The sequence below is a fragment of the Rhamphochromis sp. 'chilingali' genome (assembly GCF_963969265.1).
Source record: "Rhamphochromis sp. 'chilingali' genome assembly, chromosome: 4".
NCBI classification, from domain to species: Eukaryota; Metazoa; Chordata; class Actinopteri; order Cichliformes; family Cichlidae; genus Rhamphochromis; species Rhamphochromis sp. 'chilingali'.
This window is the reverse complement of record NC_137948.1, coordinates 19,812,545-19,834,062: the sequence shown is the minus strand read 5'-3', so window position 1 is coordinate 19,834,062 and position 21,518 is coordinate 19,812,545. Positions and strand designations below refer to the sequence as shown.

The window sequence follows — 21,518 nt, the reverse complement described above, 5'->3', positions numbered from 1 at the left end:
GAATACACCGACGCCCTGTGCAGCAGTTTGCTTCAGAGATCAAAGTTCCCAGTATGGAGCATGTTGTCCCATGGTTGAATAAAAACTGTGAGATTATTTACACACTCATGTGAAATTAGACAGTTTGGGTTGGGTTTAACTAATCTAATCTCCTTCTTCGTGTTCTTACGCCCCCGCCATGGCCTGGCCTTCTTCACTAGATGACAAATTTAATATAGGCTGACAGGGCAAAAATCAATAACAATGTCTTGGAGACATTTTAAAAAACAGACAGCATCTTGGGCAGAGGAGGGCCAAGTACGGGAAGAGATGTAAGAAATCATGTTAGCAAAATGTCATCGTTTGAGATGCAGTCTTCAGAACCAGTAGGGCATAGAATAATATGCCCTAGGCCAAATCTATGAGTTTACAAAAAAGACAGAGGTAATTTTTTTTTCTTTAAAACATGCGTGAAACAATTACTAGATAAGAACACCTTTTAGATGTGACTTAACCCTTTGTCAGAAATCAGCTCTAAAGAATGCAACAAATGGTTTAGTTAAATAAAGTAAATAAACTATGAATGGTTGCCAACACACATGCAATTTCTGAGTGAAGGGAATGGATGTGAGAAATGCCCTGGGCTCCAGCTGCCCAGGTCAGATGTCAGGTCAGCTCCACCCACTAATTACCTGGGGGATATGATACAGGCAACAAGGACAACAAGGGTGGCCGTCATACTGCAGAATTATTGTGTCTGTGCCTAACACAACCCCCAGCTCAGAATACTAATAAAATACTAGTATTATCAATGAGGAATAGAAAATAAATCAAATCAATTTTATTTATATAGCACTTTTAAAAAACAACAACTGTTGGCCAAAGTACTGTACAATAGAATAATCAGATAAATAAGATAAGAAAATAATAAGAATAAAATAATGACAGACTCATACAGAATAGTAATTTTAAAAAAAAAAGCCAAAGAGTAAAAATGGGTCTTTAAACAAGTTTTAAAAGTATCTAGTGTTGGAGAGGTCCTGATATGTTTATTCCACAGTTTCGGGGTAGTCACAGCAAAAGCCCGATCTCCTCTGTGTTGTAATCTAGACCTAGGGACAGCTAGAAGCATTTGGTCCGCGGACCTCAAAGATCTCGCTGGAGTGTACCAATTTAAAAGATCAGAAAGATATATAGGAGCTAGTCCATGCAATGTTTTAAAAGTGTCAAGATTTTAAAATTAATTTGAAAACTTACTGGCAGCCAGTGTAGCGAGGCAAGTATATAGGGGATATGTGCTCTCACTTCCGCTTGCCAGTCAGAAGCCTTGCCACAGCATTTTGAACCAGCTGTAGTTGGCCAATAGATGACGAAGTAACACCAGAGTAGAGGCTGTTGCAGAAGTCAAGGCGAGATGAAATAAAGGCATGGGATGCTTTCTCAAAGTATCTGAAGCAGAGAAATGGCTTCACCTTTGCAAGTACGCGGAGTTGAAAGAAGCTGGTCTTGATCACATTATTTATCTGTTTATCGAATGTTAAATTACTATCAGAAACTTAGTTATTTACAAATAAATAACTGCAAAGTGGGGTGTGCGTAATTATTCAGCCCCCTTTGGTCTGAGTGCAGTCAGTTGCCCATAGACATTGCCTGATGAGTGCTAATGACTAAATAGAGTGCACCTGTGTGTAATCTAATGTCAGTACAAATACAGCTGCTCTGTGATGGCCTCAGAGGTTGTCTAAGCGAATATTGGGAGCAACAACACCATGAAGTCCAAAGAACACACCAGACAGGTCAGGGATAAAGTTATTGAGAAATTTAAAGCAGGCTTAGGCTACAAAAAGATTTCCCAAGCCTTGAACATCCCACGGAGCACTGTTCAAGCGATCATTCAGAAATGGAAGGAGTATGGCACAACTGTAAACCTACCACGACAAGGCCGTCCACCTAAACTCACAGGCCGAACAAGGAGAGCGCTGATCAGAAATGCAGCCAAGAGGTCCATGGTGACTCTGGACGAGCTGCAGAGATCTACAGCTCAGGTGGGGGAATCTGTCCATAGGAAAACTATTAGTCATGCGCTGCACAAAGTTGGCCTTTGTGGAAGAGTGGCAAGAAGAAAGCCATTGTTAACAGAAAACCATAAGAAGTCCCATTTACAGTTTGCCACAAGCCATGTGGGGGACACAGCAAACATGTGGAAGAAGGTGCTCTGGTCAGATGAGACCAAAATGCAAAACGCTATGTGCGGTGGAAAACTAACACTGCACATCACTCTGAACACACTCTGTCAAATATGGTGGTGGCAGCATCATGCTCTGGGGGTGCTTCTCTTCAGCAGGGACAGGGAAGCTGGTCAGAGTTGATGGGAAGATGGATGGAGCCAAATACAGGGCAATCTTGGAAGAAAACCTCTTGGAGTCTGCAAAAGACTTGAGACTGGGGCGGAGGTTCACCTTCCAGCAGGACAACGACCTTAAACATAAAGCCAGAGCAACAATGGAACGGTTTAAAACAAAACATGTCCATGTGTTAGAATGGCCCAGTCAAAGTCCAGATCTAAATCCAATCGAGAATCTGTGGCAAGATCTGAAAACTGCTGTTCACAAACACTGTCCATCTAATCTGACTGAGCTGGAGCTGTTTTGCAAAGAAGAATTGGCAAAGATTTCAGTCTGTAGATGTGCAAAGCTGGTAGAGACATACCCTAAAAGACTGGCAGCTGTAATTGCAGCAAAAGGTGGTTCTACAAAGTATTGACTCAGGGGGCTGAATAATTACACACACACCCCACTTTGCAGTTTATTTGTAAAAAATGTTTGGAATCATGCATGATTTTTGTTCCACTTCTCACGTGTACACCACTTTGTGTTGGTCTTTCACGTGGAATTCCAATAAAACTGATTCATGTTTGTGGCTGTAATGTGACAAAATGTGGAAAAGTTCAAGGGGACCAAATACTTTTGCAAGCCACTGTAAAATGGCAGAGTCTCCCGAGTCTGTAAAAGTTAAAAAGTCATTAGAAACTTTTAAAAAAATTAAAAGGTGCACAGTGGCTGTGGTTTCATGGTCAGAGTGAGGTACACTACATATTGCAGAGATTATTTTGAAGTTAAGCTGATGATGCTTAGATTAATTCACTGCAATCTACCTTCAGTCTGTTTAATTTTCTACCTAAGTGATTCAAGCTGAGTATATTATTTAGAACTAAAATTTCAACCAAAGTAAAGTTAGCATTCTCATTTATTGTCATTATTAAATTAACATAACAGTAGTAGAAACATCTTCCAAAGAGATACTTTTTACTTTCTTACTTTGCGCATGTTTCATGTTTCAGTCTATACTTTTTCATTGTTAGTTGAGTTAAGAAGGTGAATCCGTACTTCAACTTTTACAACAATCAGTACTTGTACTTAAGCACAGAATGTCTGTACTTTTGTCACCTCTGTGGCAAAAGACAATACACTTCCAGGGAGGAGGAAGTCTTAAGCAGCATACCATAACTGTTAGAAGATAATCACACGGATGACTTCATGTTCATAAATTCAACCTGAGATTTTATCACTTTTGCCACTGTTAACAGCCTTAGAAACAAATAACACAAACATGTGCGTGTACTGGAGCACACAACTGATGCTTTCTGCTACTTAAATAGCGCTACACCTCTAGGTATAGTCACATTCAATAAGTACTCTAGACTATGAGGCCTCCCCAAACCAGTTATAGGTCACAGCCCAGTACTCAGACAACCAATTCACAATATTAACACACAAAGGGAAGGGGTGGTGAGCTCTGTGCTCATGTGGTCTGTGCTTATGTGCTTCAGGACTGGTGCCATAACAGCAGAATTACACAGTCACTGCTCACTACACTTAGGTGCCATGTCCACTTGGTGCTGGCCTATCTATCTGCCTCGCAAGCTAACGGTAGCCAATGTTACCACTGAACAACCTCACCAACCACAAAGGCCAGAGCTATATCCTGGACAGCAGCCTCAAACTAGCAGAGGAGCTCATACCTTCTTTGCTCAGTTTGAGACCACCCCTCCCCCACTTCCCCTGCCACCCACCTCACCCAGCACACACCCTTCTCCCTCCAGGAACACGAGGTCATGAGGAGGCTGAGAGCAGTGAACCCCAGGCGACCTGCTGGCCCCGACAGCATCCCAGGGGCTGTGGTTAAAGTTGGTTGAACGAACTGTCAGGGATCCTCATCAGGCTATTCAACCTCTCCCTGACTCATGCCACTGTTCCCAACTGTCTGAAGGCCTCCACTATCATACCCATCCTCAGAAGACTGGTATAGACAGCCTCAAAGACTTCATGGAGGCTGTCTATGAGCCTGAGCCATCTGGAGAACAGGAAGGTGGACTAAAGCTTCAAAACCATAATCCCAGAAATCCTCACCACCAAACTGGACTATTTTCAGATCCCCCACTTTCTCACCAACTGGCATCAGTCAGTCCGACTTGGCCCCACCTCTCCCCCTCACTGTCACTGAGCACCACGGCTCCCCACAGGGCTGCGTTCTCAGCCCCCTTACTGTACACTCTCTACAGATACGAGTGTAAACCAACCCACCCAACCAAACATCATCATCAAGCATGCCAATGACACCACTGTGATATAGATCAGACAGTGTACGGGGCAGAGGTAGAGAACTGGTGCTGAGGAAATAACCTGAAGTTGAACATTCTTAAAACAGGCCCGGGGTAATTAAATCATTGGCTGCCCACACCCCAACCCTGCCCAACCACCTCACTAATCTGAGCCATGCTCTGAGTAACCCCCGCAACACTCAGGCCACTCATACATGGACTCTATTCAGATCAAGTCTTTACTTTGCATTAGTTCCAAGCACTTTGCAACTTGTTCTCTGTGTGCCTATTTTTGTATATATTTATCCTGTTTGCTATTTATTCCTGTCTACTATTTATATTTTCATCATCATCATCATTGTTTATTTATATAGCACTTTAAAAACACACAAGGCTGACCAAAGTGCTGAACAATAGAAACATAATAGATACCATAAGAATAATAAATACGATCAAATAAATAATATTTTATTGCACCACAGTTGGTGTGAAGCACCCAAAATTACATTATACATGTAAAATGACAATAAGCAGCAATATTCTGTTCAATCCTTTTCTAAAGGCAAGTCAAAAGAAATAACTAACCAAAATAAGTATACACAAGATGTGACCCCAAGAATACCAGGTGCAGCCTAACAAAGCAGTACAAACAAGCATTTGAAAACTTACTGGACCCCGATTTTTGTGCAGACAAGCTCCCATTCGATGCAACCCGCTTTAAAAGAATAACAAAAACAGGGAGACCACACCTAATCTTAGGAGGCAGTGGAGTGGTTTAATGAAATAAAGTAGTGAAACCAGAGATTTGTATGGGTAGTTATCAGGACATCAGTGTGTATACAGTGTGTGTGTGAGTGCAAAGACAGCGTATAAGTGTGTGCAGGTGAAAACAAAAGCGAAACCAAATGGCCAGGCGGCCAGCCAGCTAGTCAGTCAGGCTTCTGGAGGAGGAAACATACAGGCAACAAGGAACACAAGGTCAGTCCCATCACATTCCTTTCAGACCTTTCACATTTAAACCCATTTGGACCATTATATGGACCATGAGTTTGTTTGTTTGTTTGCAGCCTCTGTGAACCAGCATTGTGCACTTTAAATCAAACAGTCAATATGTGGCGTAAGTACAGATTTTTGAGGGGGTTAAACAAAAAAAAAATATTGAACTAAGCTCCCCCTGGAAACACACATTGTTTATAGACTGAAAAGCAAACTAAAATTATTATAACTATCAGGATTGTTTTTAGTGTCAGGATGGAAATCACTTGCAGCCAACGACATCGACCATGGACATTACTAAATATTGTTTCCTTCCTTGATCTGCTAGTCCTTTACTGCAGCAGTTCAGCTGCTGCTTTTTTGTGTGTCTCTCTGTGTTCAGTTTTGTAGTTAATAACTGAAAAGTTTCCTCTGTTACGTCAAGTTCAGGTGACTGAATGATCTATTGAAGAATATCCATTTTTCTTCCTTGAATAAACTGTAGCGATGCCTCTTTGGACTTCAAAATTGAACAACTGCTCAATACAAGTCCAAAAGTTGGAATCAGCTCCAGATCTTCCATCTGCTTAGTTTTTCAGGAATTAACAAATAAGGAAACACACCCTGTGCATTATATGTATGCCTCTAAAAATGGCTCTGATGGACAGGGGGCAAATTACAAAATCATGCTGGTGTCAAAATATTTACAAACTGTAAATATGTCTGTTTACAGTCTGACTGTAGGTCCTTAAATCCAAATTAATGAATGCTCATTCCAAAAAGAGTTTTTATAAGTCTAGTGTACCAATGAAGCTTCACGACAAGAAAAAACATCAAAGCAGGAAGACGACAATGACACAGGCACCATAACCTTTGTAATGCACTTTAGATTTTGAAGATGTAACATACTCAGTGTAAGCTTGCCCAATTATTGACAAGTGAAATAAATGTTTTGAAATGTCTTGAAACAAAACAGCAACAGAGCAGTCTGTGCAGTCATCCAAATTTTTAATAAAGGCTGCGTTACTGTGGATGCAACCATTCCAATGCAACCACATGGGCTTCTTGTTGCATATTACTCTGCTGTAAAACGTTTGTTTGTAGAAAGGCTCTTGATATAATAGAGGCTTAAATAAAATATATCCAAATACCAGCCATTTTATGAACTGCATCTAATCAGAAATGGGAAATGAATGAGGTGGCTCAGGCCTGGTTTTAGGGGGTTTTCTGGCGTTTCCAGTATGCTAAAACTGGAAACTTTCTTATTGTTACAGTTTTTCTCCTCATATCCTGAAAGACTAATGAAAAGACAGGAAAGGATCAATCCCTTTCTATATGCCAAAACATTCATCAACAGAAATGTCAGTTACCAAATACATCCTATGTACAGTATGGAAAATGATGACTCAATATATGAATGATGGGAAGTCGTTCCCAGAATCTTACCGTGCTGCTCATTTATGAACTCCCATACACAACACTGCCCTCTATTTCCACTCTATGGTATTACACCACCTTAAACGCATTGTTCCATCAGATTGCCTGCAGTCTGATCAACACCAGTCCACCTTGATGATCTAAACTCAAGGCAAAAATTATGATGACTGCACAATTCAACTGTAAAGTGAGGTGGACTTTGGCTCAGATTAGGCTGGACACAAAAATCAAACAGGTTAAAAAAAAGAAAAAGAAAAAAAAAAGTAGAAATATATATTTAAAAAAAGCTTTATTGAACAGCTACCTTTTACAAACAAGACATCACTAAACTGTTTCCAGTTAGTGACAGCAGCACAAATCCACCAAAAATATCAGCAATGACAAACAACAGAAGACAAGAACACATGGTGGGAAAGTTTATAAAGAGCCAGAACAGAAATGTACTTCTGAATAATTTTTTTTGTTTTAATGTGGAGAGAGTTGGTCTATGTTGTCATGGATACGACTTGACAGATGGGTCTCCAAAATTTCCCCAAACAAGTTCCTTTTCAGTAAGTTGTAAGCCATGGGCAAAAGTTGCTTGATAACCTTGTGGAAGTACTGTAAGAGAGAGAGAGAAAATCAAAGAGAAATGATTTATATCCCCAAAAACCCAGTCCTTAAAAAGTTTTGAAAATTCAGTTCTTTGTATGGACCAAAGCATTAGTTCCCAACTTATGTTTATTCTATTTAACTTAAATGTATGTGCAACATTAAACCACTAATAGTTCTAGTATAGCCACTGTTGTGTTTTGTTTTAAATATGTCAAAGAATTAAAACTATCCCATTTTAAATAAGAAATAAGTCGAAAAGAAAAGTTCTTTTTATTTCATAAGTCATCTCAGAAATCACATCAAATCCAAGAAAGATGATTGCTGAAGAAGCAGTGACTTAGTATACTCACATGAGATCCATAACAGAAGAGGTCTATTCCCAGTTCATAACCCATGCCATAATCGCACTCGTCATTAGCAAACTGAACAAATGTTATCATTTCCTGGATCGGTCCAAAAGCTTTGACGCGTTCTTCATCAGTCCGTGCTTCAACAATGGCTTTACAAATTTTCTTGAGACCAGCTGGGACACAAGGGAAAAAACAAATTTGTTAAGGAGCGGAGACAAAAAAAAAAAAAAAAAAAATCTCTGCAATCTCCAAAAGTTGATTCTGTTCATCTGGAGGTAGCGTTTTCAGTGGGAGAAACGTTTTGTCACTCATCCAAGTGACTTCTTCAGTCTCAGCTGACTGCAGGTTTCCCCAATCTTATAATCGTATGAGTTCCGGTCAATAGCATTGTCTCTTCACTTGCATCCCAGTCACGGAAGCGTTGGAGGTAGTTCGTAAGAGATTACAGGATGACCCCAACCTCAGCAACAGGACCACTCTCAGCACTAACCAAGTGTGTTTGCTGTTGGAACTGTATCTTCATTCCACCTATTTCACATACAAGGGTCAGTTCTACAGGCAGAAACATGGGTGTGCCATGGGCTCCCCAATTTCACCCATCGTGGCCAATTTGTACACGGAAGAAGTGGAAAAGAGGGCTTTGTTATCCTACCCTGGAACACCACCAAGTCATTGGTTCAGGTATGTGGATGACACCTGGACGAAAATCAAATCTCAGGACGTACCACAACTCACGAATCACATTAACTTGGTGGACCGACACATCAAATTTACCAGGGAGGATATGAAAAGTGGCAGGTTAGCCTTCTTAGACTGTGAGATTTCCATCAGTAATGGGGAACATCTAAAAGCTGAAACCTACGCATACAGATCAGTATTTAAGGTTTGACGCTCATCATCCACTGGAGCATAAACTGGTTGTCATCAGGACGCCAACACCATCCCCACAGACACAGCGGACAGGGAAGCAGAAGAACATCACATCAAGAAGGCCCTGAGTAAATGGGGTTATCCCAGCTGGACTTTTGTCAAAGCTGGAAAGGCACCTAAAGAAAGTTCCAGCCGATCCAGGAGAGAAGGACAACCGCTGACTAAGCAAAAACCTGTAGTGATCCCATGTGTCAGGAGTTGAGACACATTTTTTCTAAACATCGTGTCTCTGTGGCTTTTAAACCCCAAAACATGCTGCGCCAAAAATTGGTCCACCCCAAGGATCTGGTCGCTCGACACAAACAGAGTAACATAGTGTACGCTGTTAAGTGCCAGGAGGATTGCCAGGATTTATACATCAGGGAAACCAAACAACCTTTGGCAAAGCGGATGGCACAACACAGCCTCATTAGACCAGGACTGCAGTATTCCCACCTACAGGGTGGACACTCTTTCAATGATGAGGATGTACACATCCTGGAAAGGGAAGAACGCTGGTTTGAGCGCAGAGTCAATGAGGCCATTTACATGAAAAGGGAAAGACCATCTCTGAATAGAGGAGGGTGCTTAAGGGTACATCTTTCGCCATCTTACAATGCTGTGATTGCAGCCATTCCCCAACTCTGTGTGAATGGTACTCATGGCCATTGATCAGTGATCTTTGATCAGTGGTTGTTGATCAATGGTCATGAGAATTTGCATAATCAAGATGAAGGAACTGACCTCCCAGTCCATTTTTCCTTCAGTGGGCTGGTTTCAGTGATTATGCAAATGTTCTAGTTACAGTATAAGATTGGGGAAACTTGCAGTCAGTTGAGACTGAAGAAGTCACTTGGATGAGTGACGAAACGTTTCTCCCACTGAAAACGCTACATCCACATGAACAGAATCAACTTTTGCAGATTTACTTACCTGGATGATTGAGAATGCATCAAGATATCTCTGCAATCTATATAACCAGCTTATTTCACAGAAGCTAAATTCCTTTATCAAAATTTGTTTACCTCACCAATGAATAAACAAAAGACAAATGGAAAAAACTGGTGTTAAAACAACTTTAAATTTGTAAACTCACCATCTGTTTCTGGAAGTTCCCTGTATCCAACATCATTCTTGTCTACAGGTACAACAATGCCCGCGCCGTGGAATGTCTTTGTTACGACCTATAGTGTGTAAAACGTTTTCAAGCATCAACTTTAAGAACACTTTTTTTTTTCATATCTATACATTTAATGCTTTTCAAGCAGCATTACTGTCTTGTAAATGTGGAACAGTCAGAGCTACCAGAACTTTTTCTGTAAATGAAATTGGACTTGATCTTTTATTAAGATGTCTCGGGGATTAAATGTGTACATCAATGTCTTTAAAGAAGAAAGTGCAGTTTCACTCATCCGGTCCACTTAAGATCAAAGTCGGCTATATGCGACCCTAAATGCAAAATGAGTTTGACATCCCTGATTTAATGGGTATTACAAGAGAGGTCTTGGTAATTTTTTTTGTTGGCGTGTCCATTTTACCTTCTTGTCTCTCTGCTTCATGTCTTTGGTCTTCTGCTCCAGAGAAAAGCCCAGAGTCTGTGCTTTGTCTCTCAGCTTTGCCTCCAAGGTTTCCAATGCCTCATCCCCAGTTTTCTTACTGCCCCTCTCTTTCCTCTTCCTCAGCAGATACAGGCTGATGGAAGTAAGAACAGCAAATTACAAGACAAAAAGAAGTGATGACAGAAAATTTCATGCAGTAATGTACCTCCACTCTCACACATGAAATAAAAGGAGGAAGGACAAGAGGGCATATTATGAAAAGTTAAGGATCACCCAATTTGACTGTTTATTTCTGTAAGCATCAAGTTATTGATGGAATTTTAAGTGGCCAACAAACAAATAAACCACAACATTAAAGCCACCACTTTAATACTCTACAATTTCCCCTTGTGCTGAGACCACACCTCAGTGGGTCAGAGCTGTTGAGGGGTGGACTCAACACAAGACCTCAGAAGGCGTTTTGTGGTATCAAGCATCAACAGATTAGCACGACTTCCTTTAAGTCTCCATGCACTCGAGTTTTTTCCCAACACATTCAGATGCTCAATCAGGCAGACACAGAAACTCAGCAAGTCAACTTAAAACCTTAAAGCTTTTTTCATATTCCTCAAAACATTCCTGAACAGTTTTTGCAGTTAAATGTGGTGCATTATTCTACTATTGTTCCCATGAAAGTTTATTTGTGGTCTGAAGGTTTAGGTGGGTGATATGCATCAAAATAACAACATCCACATAAATACACTTTTAGTAATGTAAGAGTTCAGCAAAGGTACCCTGACTGATCTACAGCTACAAAACCCAAACACAACAGGATGCAACGCACTGATGATTCTTTCAACTTTCTGATAGTGCTGGATGATAAAACGATTACAATATTATTTCGAGAAAATTTTTTTTTAAGACCATGATAATAAATGTAGGCTTTACAATTTGATCAGACAGACAATACAAGTAGCTTGTTTAATAATAATAAATAAATAATAGCTTGTTTATATTATGCTAACGTAGCTGTGTCGCTAGCGGTCACACAGCACATCATTATATACCAGCTAGCCCAACTTCAGTAACCCTACAAACGTTACTGCTGTTTAGTTTTCTGTCTTCATTTATGCTGGAAGTGATAACAGAGCTGTACGTTTTAATTTGTTTCCAAAACCCCGCAGTCAGGACATGCTATATTGTATTTAGATAGAAGCTAGCGAGCTAACTCCCTGCTAACTTCTAACTCCTTTAAATGTCATAAATTCCGTTTTCATGGATGCCTGGATGTTAAACTCAATAGTTACACCTGGTAGAGCAGAACGCTGATCATTTTATTAAAGATGAAAGACTTTAGACAGTTTTTCAACTCTCAGTAATGCCATAGTGATCGTTTGATATATGGACCTGCAGCGGAGTTTAGACCCAGACACGGCTAGTGACGTCAGACTGAACAACCGGATAGCCTATCAGACAGTATTGTAGGGTTGGCATAACGCCACAGCAGTCAATCATAGTCAAATCAAATTCAAATTCAAATTCAAATTTTATTTGTCACGTACACAGTCATACACAGTACGATATGTAGTGAAATGCTTGGACAACTGCTCGTGACCTAAAGAAAACAAAAAAAGGAAAGGCTATGAATAAGATAGGAAATAAATATGAAAAATTAAAAAGGGTAAATTTAACTAGGAAGGAATAAAATATAAATTAAGGTTAAAAATGAAATAACTGTACAACACAAATTAGAATGAAGGGTAAATTTAACTGGGAAGAATAAGATAAAATATATAAATTAAAGTTGAAAATAAAATAACTGTACAACAAAATACACAATACACAATATAGAACTATATAAGAATGTATGAAGAAATCTAAATAAATATATACACAATAACAGCAGCTGTATAAGTATTAACTGGAAATGAAGAATATAGTGACCAGTGTTGTGCAAAAACAATGTCCAGAAAGTCCAGTGTGTGTGTAAGAACCATATGTGTGGGTCAGTACTGTGTGGTGGTGTGATTGAGAGACCGTATCGCCTGCGGGAAGAAGCTCCTCCTCAGTCTCTCTGTGTTGGTCTTCAGGGAGCGGAATCGCTTTCCTGACCTCAACAGAGAGAACAGTCTGTTGTTGGGATGGCTGAGGTCCTTCACGATCTTCCTGGCCTTGGTCCGGCACCGCCTGCTGTAGATTGAGTGCAGGTCAGGGAGCTCGGAGCGGATGGTGCGCTCAGCTGACCGCACAACCCTCTGTAGAGCTCGTCTGTCCTGCATGGTGCTGTTCCCGAACCAGGTTAAGATGTTTCCCGCCAGGATGCTCTCTATGGTGCACGAGTAAAAGTTCCTGAGCACCTTGGAGGGCAGTTGGAAGTCTCTCAAGCGTCTGAGGTGGTAGAGACGCTGTCGGGCCTTTTTCACCACGGTGTTGATGTGACAGGACCATGACAGGTCCTGCGTGATGTGAACTCCGAGGTATTTGAAGCTGTCCACTCTCTCCACTGGGCACTCGTTGATGACGGGGGTCTGGTAGTTCCTCTCCTGCTTAGTGCTGAAGTCCACTATCAGCTCCTTTGTCTTACTGACGTTTAGAAGGAGGTTGTTCCTCTGGCACCAGTTCTCCAGATTCCTAATCTCCTTCACGTAGGCCGTCTCGTTGTTATCAGAGATCAGGCCCACCACGACGGTGTCGTCAGCAAACTTGATGATGGTGGTGGAGCTGGTAGTGGCCACACAGTCATATGTGTACAAAGAGTACAGCAGGGGGCTCAGAACACACCCCTGGGGGGCTCCAGTGCTGAGAGTGGTGGAGGCTGAGACATGTCCGCCCATCCTTACTGCCTGTGGTCTGCCAGTTAGGAAGTTGGAGATCCACTGACCCATAGATGAGCTGAGTCCCAGATGCTCCAGCTTGGTGGTGAGTGTGGAGGGAATTATGGTATTAAATGCAGAGCTGTAGTCTATGAAGAGCATTTTAACATAATTCCCCCTTCTAGTGTCCAAGTGAGTGAGTGATGTGTGGAGGAGATGAGAGATGGCATCGTCTGTGGAACGATTTGGACGGTAAGCGAACTGTAGTGGGTCCAGTGTGTCTGGTAGTGAAGAAATGATGAAGTCTCTGACCAGGCGTTCAAAGCACTTCATCACTACTGAGGTGAGGGCTACAGGGCGATAGTCATTGAGAGAAGCAGGGTGGGGTTTCTTCGGGACAGGAACAATGATGGACTCTTTGAAGCATGTGGGGATCACCGACTGAGATAAAGAGATGTTGAATATCTCAGTGAACACAGGAGCTAGCTGGTATGCGCAGTCTCTTAGGATACGACCTGGGATGCCGTCTGGTCCTGCTGCTTTCCTGGTGTTCACTCTCTTGAAGGCTCTCCTTACTTCATGCTCGGAGATGACGAGCACGTTTCCGGTGCTGGCAGTATCTTCCTGTCTGCAGCCGTTAGCGCCGCTAACACTAGCATTGTTGGAGACCTTAGCTGCAGCCTCGAAGCGAGCATAGAAAGTGTTCAGCTCGTCTGCCAAAGTCACGGCCGCGTTCGTCATACCGGTTGTTGGTGCTTTATAGTCCGTTATTGTCCTTAGTCCCCGCCACAGGCTCCTAGAGTCACTCTGTTGGAGTTGTGACTCTAGTTTCCTCCCGTAGCGCTGCTTCGCCTCTTTCACCGCCCTCCGCACGTTATATGACGTGGCTTTGTACGGGTCCATGTCCCCCGTCATGAGTCCCGTGTTGTAGGCAGCGGTGCGGGATCTCAGAGCGTCGCGGATGGTTTTATCCACCCACGGCTTCTGGTTGGGAAACGTTGTGATAGTCTTTGTCTCCACGGTATCATCCGCTAGTTTCCCGATGAATCCCACAACCGCTTCCGTAAACACGTTGACGTCATCGTCGGAGCTGTTTCTGAACATGCCCCAGTCTGCGTCATCGAGTGCGTCCTGTAACGCGGCCACCGATTGATCCGTCCAGCGCGCGACCTTCCTCTGAACCGGAACTTCCTGTTTCAGCCTTTGTTTGTATTTTGGCATGAGGAAGATGGCGGCGTGATCAGATTTGCCAAACGGGGGGCGGGATTGTGCCTTGTAGCCGTCCTTGACCGTAGTGTAGCAGTGGTCCAGTGTCCTTTCACCCCTGGTGGGGCAGGTGATGTGTTGATAAAAGTTCGGCGCTGCGCGTTTGAGGTTGGCGCTATTAAAGTCCCCCGTCACAATAAGCGCAGCGTCCCGGTGTTGTGTCTGGTGCTGTGTGAGTGCCTCATGCAGCTCGCATAAGGCGGTGTCCGCTTGTGGTGGAATATAAACGGCACTTATAATGACCGATGTAAATTCCCGAGGTAGATAAAAAGGACGACACATGATGGACAGTAGTTCCAGATTTGGTGTGCAGGAGCGTGTGAGAGGAACAACGTTTGCACTGTTGCACCAGTTGTTGTTCACCATTAAACACACGCCGCCTCCCCTTGACTTCCCCGAGTCCCGTGTCCTGTCCATGCGGTGAACCGAGAAGAACTCGGCCGGCTGGATGGCGTGGTCCGGCACCGCTGGGTTCAGCCATGTCTCGGTGAAGCAGAGGAGATTGCAGTCCCGAATGTCTCTCTGGAACTTTATCCTGGCCCTGAGGTCGTCAAGCTTGTTCTCCAGTGACTGGACGTTGGCGAGCAGGATGCTAGGCAGAGGTGTGCGGTGTGCACGAGCTCTCAGCCTGTTCCTGACGCCGGCTCGCTTCCCTCTAGGCCGCCGCCGCTTCCCTTTGTTCTCCCTCGAGATCTCACTCGGCCAGCTCGGATCCGGAGTTAAAAACTTCGAATTGTGAGTACATTGTATACCAATAGAAACAAGAGTGTCACTGTCATACCTAATGTACCCAATGGTGATGATTTTGCCGATTTAGAAACGCTGAAAACTAACTTAAAAAACAAAGACAAAGAAAAAGTGGTCGGAGCAGTCGTGACGGCAGCCGACCTCACCGGCGCCATCTTAATCACTCACTGACGTCAGACTGAACAACCGGATAGCCTATCAGACAGTATTGTAGGGTTGGCATAACGCCACAGCAGTCAATCATAGTCAACATGTTGCCCATTCCCTCAGAAGACGAAAAAAATAATATAAACATTACTTGCAAGGACTTGTGAAAAACATGTCAGGCAACTAAGATGTCCTTGTGAGCAGTAAATAAAGACGACGATTGTACCGCATTTTGATCCGGGACGTAATCTGCATGAAAACAAGCGCTCACTCTTCCTGCTCAACAAATGACAAGGGCGGAGCCTTATACCACGTGATACAGAAGCTGGCTGCTAAAATTAGCAGGGAAAAAACAACGGAGAGCACATGAGAAAGTGACAGGAGAAAATCCGTCCCGGTCAACCACCCAAACATCAATAACGGGAACCTTATACAGCGCTTCACGTCGAACTCCCGCAGGCACAAAGAAATTACGGAGGCTATCACTTATCACCTGACCAAAGATATGGCTCCATCAACACTGTGCAAAACGAGGGATTTAGGAAAATGATCAACACCCTAGACAAACGCTACACAGTGCCGTCCTGCAACTATTTTTCTATTGTTGCACTACCTGCTCTATACCAGTGTTGCCAACTCCTCAGTAAGGAAAGTCGCTATTGGCTGTCCTAAAAGTCGCTAGAAGTCGTTAAATGACGTCATCGCCTAATTTGCATAATTGGTCATGCTAATATAACTGTAACCTACGTTGTTGGAGAGAGAAATAACATCATGGAAGAGACATAAAGTGAGTAAAGAACGTTCTAAATGCATTTAGAATTTATTTATAACTACAAATTAAATTTATTTTAGCAATTATTGTTTTTTTTTTTAATGTCACAATTCCAACCCTGTTCCTTTATCCGGGCTTGTACCGGCAAAAGTGACCCGAAATAGGCACTCTGGTGGAGTTACTGTGTGTGTGTGTGTGTATAAGTAGTTTTAAACCTCGTGATCCACAAAAAAGCACAACAGTAAAAGAAGAACTGACTGCGTTACAGTCAGTGCGAGAGCAGCGGCTTCGCTCATGCGCTATTCATTTGCAGTTCGGACGCACAGGTGTGAACATCTTCTGCCCTGATAGAAGCTGGGGGGGACTATTCTCCGCCCGTGAGCGCTTTGGAACGGGTGAGATGCCCACGGCAGCACCCGCTGCTTGTTGAGAGTAAAAGCGATACGCGCTTTCACTTCAAAAAGTCGTCATAAATAGGTCTCCAATAACACCAGAAAAAGTCGCCAGATTTGTCGCTAGTCGCTTTTTAGAAAAAAAGTCGCCAAGGGGGTCTGAAAACTCGCTAAAATATAGCGACAAAGTCGCTAATGCTGGGCTTACACTGTGCGATTTTTGGCCCATTTTGAGCAGATTTTTGAGTCGTGCGACCGTTTTGGCGATCGGCCCGATTTTGGCCTTCATCGTGCGTCGTGCATCGTGTAGTATACGTGGGGTAACGAGAAGCGATTGACACCTCACGACCAGCTCCCGATCATCAATCGCTTGGTCGTGAGGGTGTCACCGCAGTTTCTCACACTGCGCACGCGCAAACACAAATGTCAGCGAAAAAGACGGCGCAGCACGGCAGTGCAGCGTGTGATCTGGACACAAGCGATGGAGGCACAACTTGTAGAACTATGGCAAGCTCATCCGAGCCTTTTCGATGTGGCCTCACAAAATTATCACGACCACAACAACCGTGAAAATAGTTGGATCTACACTGCTGCTCAATCACAGCTGCCTGGTCAATGTTTTTCATTAGCAATTTAGCAAAGTTGATGGTGGTGGTGTGCGTGTCTGTGTGAGTGAAAGACAGAGAGGGAGAGCGAGCAACAGAATTTCTCTTATAACCTTCATTTTATGGACGCACAGTGTGAGCACTCGGGTCGCATCAGAGCATCGGGCCGTATAGTGTGAGACCCTGCATCGTGACCTATGAACTTCTAACCCCTGCGAGTCAACCGTACAGTTTGAGCAGGAGCTGAATCGCGCGACTGAAAAAAATCGCAGTGTCTGCCCAGCTTAAGTTGGCAACACTGCTCTATACACGCAGTGTCGAGCAACGGTGGAGACGGAATTTCAAGCAGTACAACATTTTGCAGCAACAACAAAATGTGAGACATTTGTTGTTTTTATGTTTATTTATTGTTTTTATGTTCAGTCTCAACTGTTGCGAAGTTGATGTGCAGTTAATAAGTGCAATAAATATTTATACTGGAAAAGAAAATCGTGAGATAATCGTGATCTCAATTCTAAGCCAAAATAATCGTGATTCTCATTTTATGCAAAATCGTGCAGCCCTAAATAATACCATTCAAACAAGCATGATGGAATAGTGGAAAATCCACGCAACAGGTTTTCCTACAAAGAGTCTTCTTGCTTAGCGTTAAATCTGTATCCCTGCCATCAGTTCACCAGAAACTGAAATTGTTCAGTAAAGAAAAAAAAAAATTGTGATTGTTTTTTTTTTTTTAATCCATATTGCCCAGATCTACCTTCCAGTACAGCTGATACTAAGCTCTTCCTGATTTTCCTGAACATAAAAAAACAGTTTTCATTTCTCCTGCTTTGGAGGCTGTGACCTTGTTGCTTTTTCAGTATTTGTCCCCCTTCAGATCACTTTTAGAACCTGTTAAACAGTACATACCTAAACACTACATTTAAAAAAACAAAACAGTTTATTGTGAAATGTGATGTGGGAAATAAAATCACCACCATCAGTGGTCACTAATGCACAAGGACTTTTTTTGTTCTTGTGCCAAGAATTTGTTTCTTAAGCTGGAAGTTGGATTATATAAAGTGATATAAGGTGAGTTTGTGGTGGTTAACACTCACTGGACTGCAGCAAACACGTTGTCCCCCATCTGTGTTATAGTACAGCCCTTCTTGGCTTCATTTTCCCCAACAAACGAAGGGAGGGAGTCTGGAGTATCTCTGGCGGACCAATGAAATTCAGTAAAACAAAGCAACAACAAAATCAGAACCACTTGTGCTCATGTACATATTGTTATCACTATTTTCATATTATTACACACGATGCTCTCTATCTTCTCGGTAGAGCAAATGTTGGAAGCAGCCTTTGGTGGAAGCTACAAGATTCTAATAAAAGCCGATAGTCACACACTTCAGATCTTATGTTCTATACCTGTAGTAACCAATGTGATGCTGGCTGTTCTCACACCCTGCGAGTATGGTCTGAAACTCTGGTGGGTCATAAAAATATCGCCAGTGAAGGTGGAAGTTCGGCTGGGAATTCTTGGAGTTTTTGTGAGCTCCTGCCAAAATATCAAATGGTCCAACTAGCTGCAATCCCAGCGAGTCTTTCAGAGCACCTACAGAGAGTGACAATATATTGATACAGAAACGAGCTGACACAGAAGCATTACTTAAGTGCAAATTATTGATGAAATATTTTACTAAATAGACACACTGTTTTGTAGCACATATCTTATACACCACATAAGTATCTGAGATGGAGATTTTTCACTTAATGATAAAATGAATCATCTGCACTGCTCAAAAAAACCTTGATAAATGAAATAAACTTAAATCTGAGAACAAAACAACACTCAGTGGAAACAAATCATCCACTGTTTTAGGGCTGGATTCAAAAATAACAAAAAAAAAAAAAAAAAAATCAAAGATAAAATTGTTCAGGTGTTCAGTATATTTGACATTTTATAGATGAAATGATCATTGACTGTCAGCTGCTGTACTCTACTGCAGTGTGTACACTACCACTCACCGCAGCACCTTCAAGAACATCTGCTTTTAGCTAGCTGTTACACTGGCCTTTAAAGCACCGTACAGTACTACAGTATTACAGACGTGATGCTTCTGTCTTCTACTGTGTCATCTGTTTCACACCTGTATTACAGCTCCTAAGTTCATTACAACGATTGAGCATCTAATAGCTAAAAAACAGGTTCTGAATTTCATGTTTAAGTATAATAGGAGATCTGTTCATTTTGAAGTCCTTAACCACCGACTGTCACGTGGAATTTTTTTTTGCTTTGAATTACCTCGTCTTTAATGTTCTATTAGACTGAAATACTAAGCAGTATTAAATTCAGCGGTTCCACCCTATGAAGTCTAGTACCACATCATCATACCACAGGGGTTGTCAGTGCAAAGCTCGCTGCAGAATTCCCAGAAGTGGTACAGATCTTCTGGCATTTGAAAACTGTATAACTGCATCAGCTCATCACGTTGCTCCGATTTCACTCCCGATGGCAGCACATCATTGGATTCTTCACTTCGAGCTTTCTTCACCTCTCCATTATTTGTGCCTTTTTCCTAAAGACATGAAAAGCAGGGGAACTCCTGAGCAATACTGCATAGTAAGTTGCCTATTTATGTATTATATCAAGCTCCAAATATCTCATTTTGATTCAGCAGGTTGACAGTAAAACATATCGTGGATACATTGAACCAACCACTATATTATTATAAAAAGAAGCCATCCATCCATCCAAAAAAAAAAAAAAAAAAATCGATAAAGGTTATTCAAAACACTTCTATAATAATCATTGAGCATCATGGTCTCCACAGAAGTAGGTCAATATTTACTGCGTGAGAAATAATGCATCGACCTCGCATCAGCACTAGTGTACAATAAGTACAGCTGTGTCCACTGCCTTGGACTCTGTACCCTGCAGTGGCGTGTACAATACGAGTAGGGATCGAAATCTTTTCCAATAGTTGCTCGCAACCTTAGCAAAACGATTTTATGGGGCCATTTATTGGTGTTTAATGGATAAAGGCACCAATCAATGAAGACACCCACAGTGCGCTTGCTGATGCCACACTACACAATCAGTGAATGGGAACGACGCACGGATATTTCCTAGCTAGCATAAAGGTCCAGTTATGGTGCAGTGCTTTCCATTTAATCAAAGCCCAAGACCCCATTCAGGTATGTGCTGTTAGCATCGCTGAACAAGCTGCTTTGTGGGACCAGCCTGCAGAGCTGCTGCCATGTTGTCCACTGCTGCTCGGTCAGGCTGCTAAACACTTCTTCACACCGACTTTAACGGCAGCTGCTCTGCTGCACACAGAGCACGGCGTCTCGTTTGGTAAGGCTGCTGTTTTAAACGCATATTCCTGCACCAAACACAGCAGGTCAAAACAAAGCGTATTTACCTGAACGGCTTTGTGTTTTCTTTTTGCGCGCCCTGTCATTTTATCCCTCTTTTTCTCCGTTGAAGTCTTCTTCTGCCAGTCAGCGTCGAGCCGTCGGCAGCAACAGCGCCCTGTTTAAGAGCACCAGTGCCACCCACAGGCCTGGAATGCAAACGTCCATTCCCCTAAATAATCCAGGTAACAATAAAACAACGCTACTACTACTACTACTACTACTACTATTACTACTACTACTAATAATAATAATAATAAATTGGCTTACTATACACTCATCTGCCCCTTTTGCCTCTACAGTTCAGCTAAATAACTACTTACTATTAACAAGGTTATGCAAATCATATAGAAGGTATGTGACAATACTTTGAACATTTTAGGCTGGATAATTATTTAAAATGCATGCTGTATATGTGTGGTGAACAATATCTTTATTGCTCAGTTTCAGATGGTGGAAATAACATTAGTTGTTATCAGTTCTGCTAAATTTCAAGATAACCTTGTAAGTCAGAGCCAATAAAGGGGAACAATTAATAGAATTAGCACAGGGTCAAAGTGCTCCAAAGAGCCATTATGGAAAGAAAGTCAAATCAGATAAAAAAAAAAAAATATGTAGATGTCAGTAATCTAATAAAATAAATAGTTGAATACAAGTTCACAAAATTGATTATGTTATAGATCACTGTACTAATTTGATGGTATGTGGAAAGGAAGCAGTACATTTAAAATACTTATGCATTTGAAAATCTGGATACAGGTCTTACGAAACTCAGTGTAGCACAGATAAAAATACAAATACAGATATGGTGTGCAAATAATCAAAGTCATTTTTCAGACTTTCAAAGCTTCACTGCTAAATAAACAGATTAATGTAGGCTCAATGTGAAGGCAGAGCAGTCCATCCCCTAACCTAACACTCCATACAGAGAGAACATAAATGTGAATGTAGCTTTTAATGTAAAGTACTTTGAGAAGCTATTTAGTACATCTTTACAT

General features: G+C 42.1%; 1 protein-coding gene across 1 annotated transcript; it reads right to left on the bottom strand.

The window, feature by feature from the left end:
- Positions 1 to 7,263: 7,263 nt before the first annotated feature.
- Positions 7,264 to 20,633, bottom strand: hpf1 (histone PARylation factor 1). Its single transcript, XM_080880246.1, has 8 exons — positions 20,529 to 20,633; positions 19,499 to 19,682; positions 18,532 to 18,718; positions 18,222 to 18,320; positions 10,383 to 10,536; positions 9,941 to 10,028; positions 7,936 to 8,108; positions 7,264 to 7,591 (listed from the first exon to the last, which is right to left on the bottom strand). The coding sequence occupies exons 1-8, from the start codon at positions 20,565 to 20,567 to the stop codon at positions 7,457 to 7,459; spliced, it is 1,059 nt and encodes a 352-aa protein (XP_080736372.1). The 5' UTR covers positions 20,568 to 20,633; the 3' UTR covers positions 7,264 to 7,456.
- Positions 20,634 to 21,518: the final 885 nt, after the last annotated feature.

Coding starts and splice junctions, on each gene's coding strand:
- hpf1 (XM_080880246.1), bottom strand. CDS start 20,567: ATGACAGGGCGCGCAAAAAGAAAACACAAAGCCGTTCAG. Junction 19,683..20,528: donor GAAAACACAAAGCCGTTCAG/GTAAATACGCTT, acceptor TCATGTCTTTAG/GAAAAAGGCACAAATAATGG. Junction 8,109..9,940: donor GGAACTTCCAGAAACAGATG/GTGAGTTTACAA, acceptor CTTGTGTCCCAG/CTGGTCTCAAGAAAATTTGT.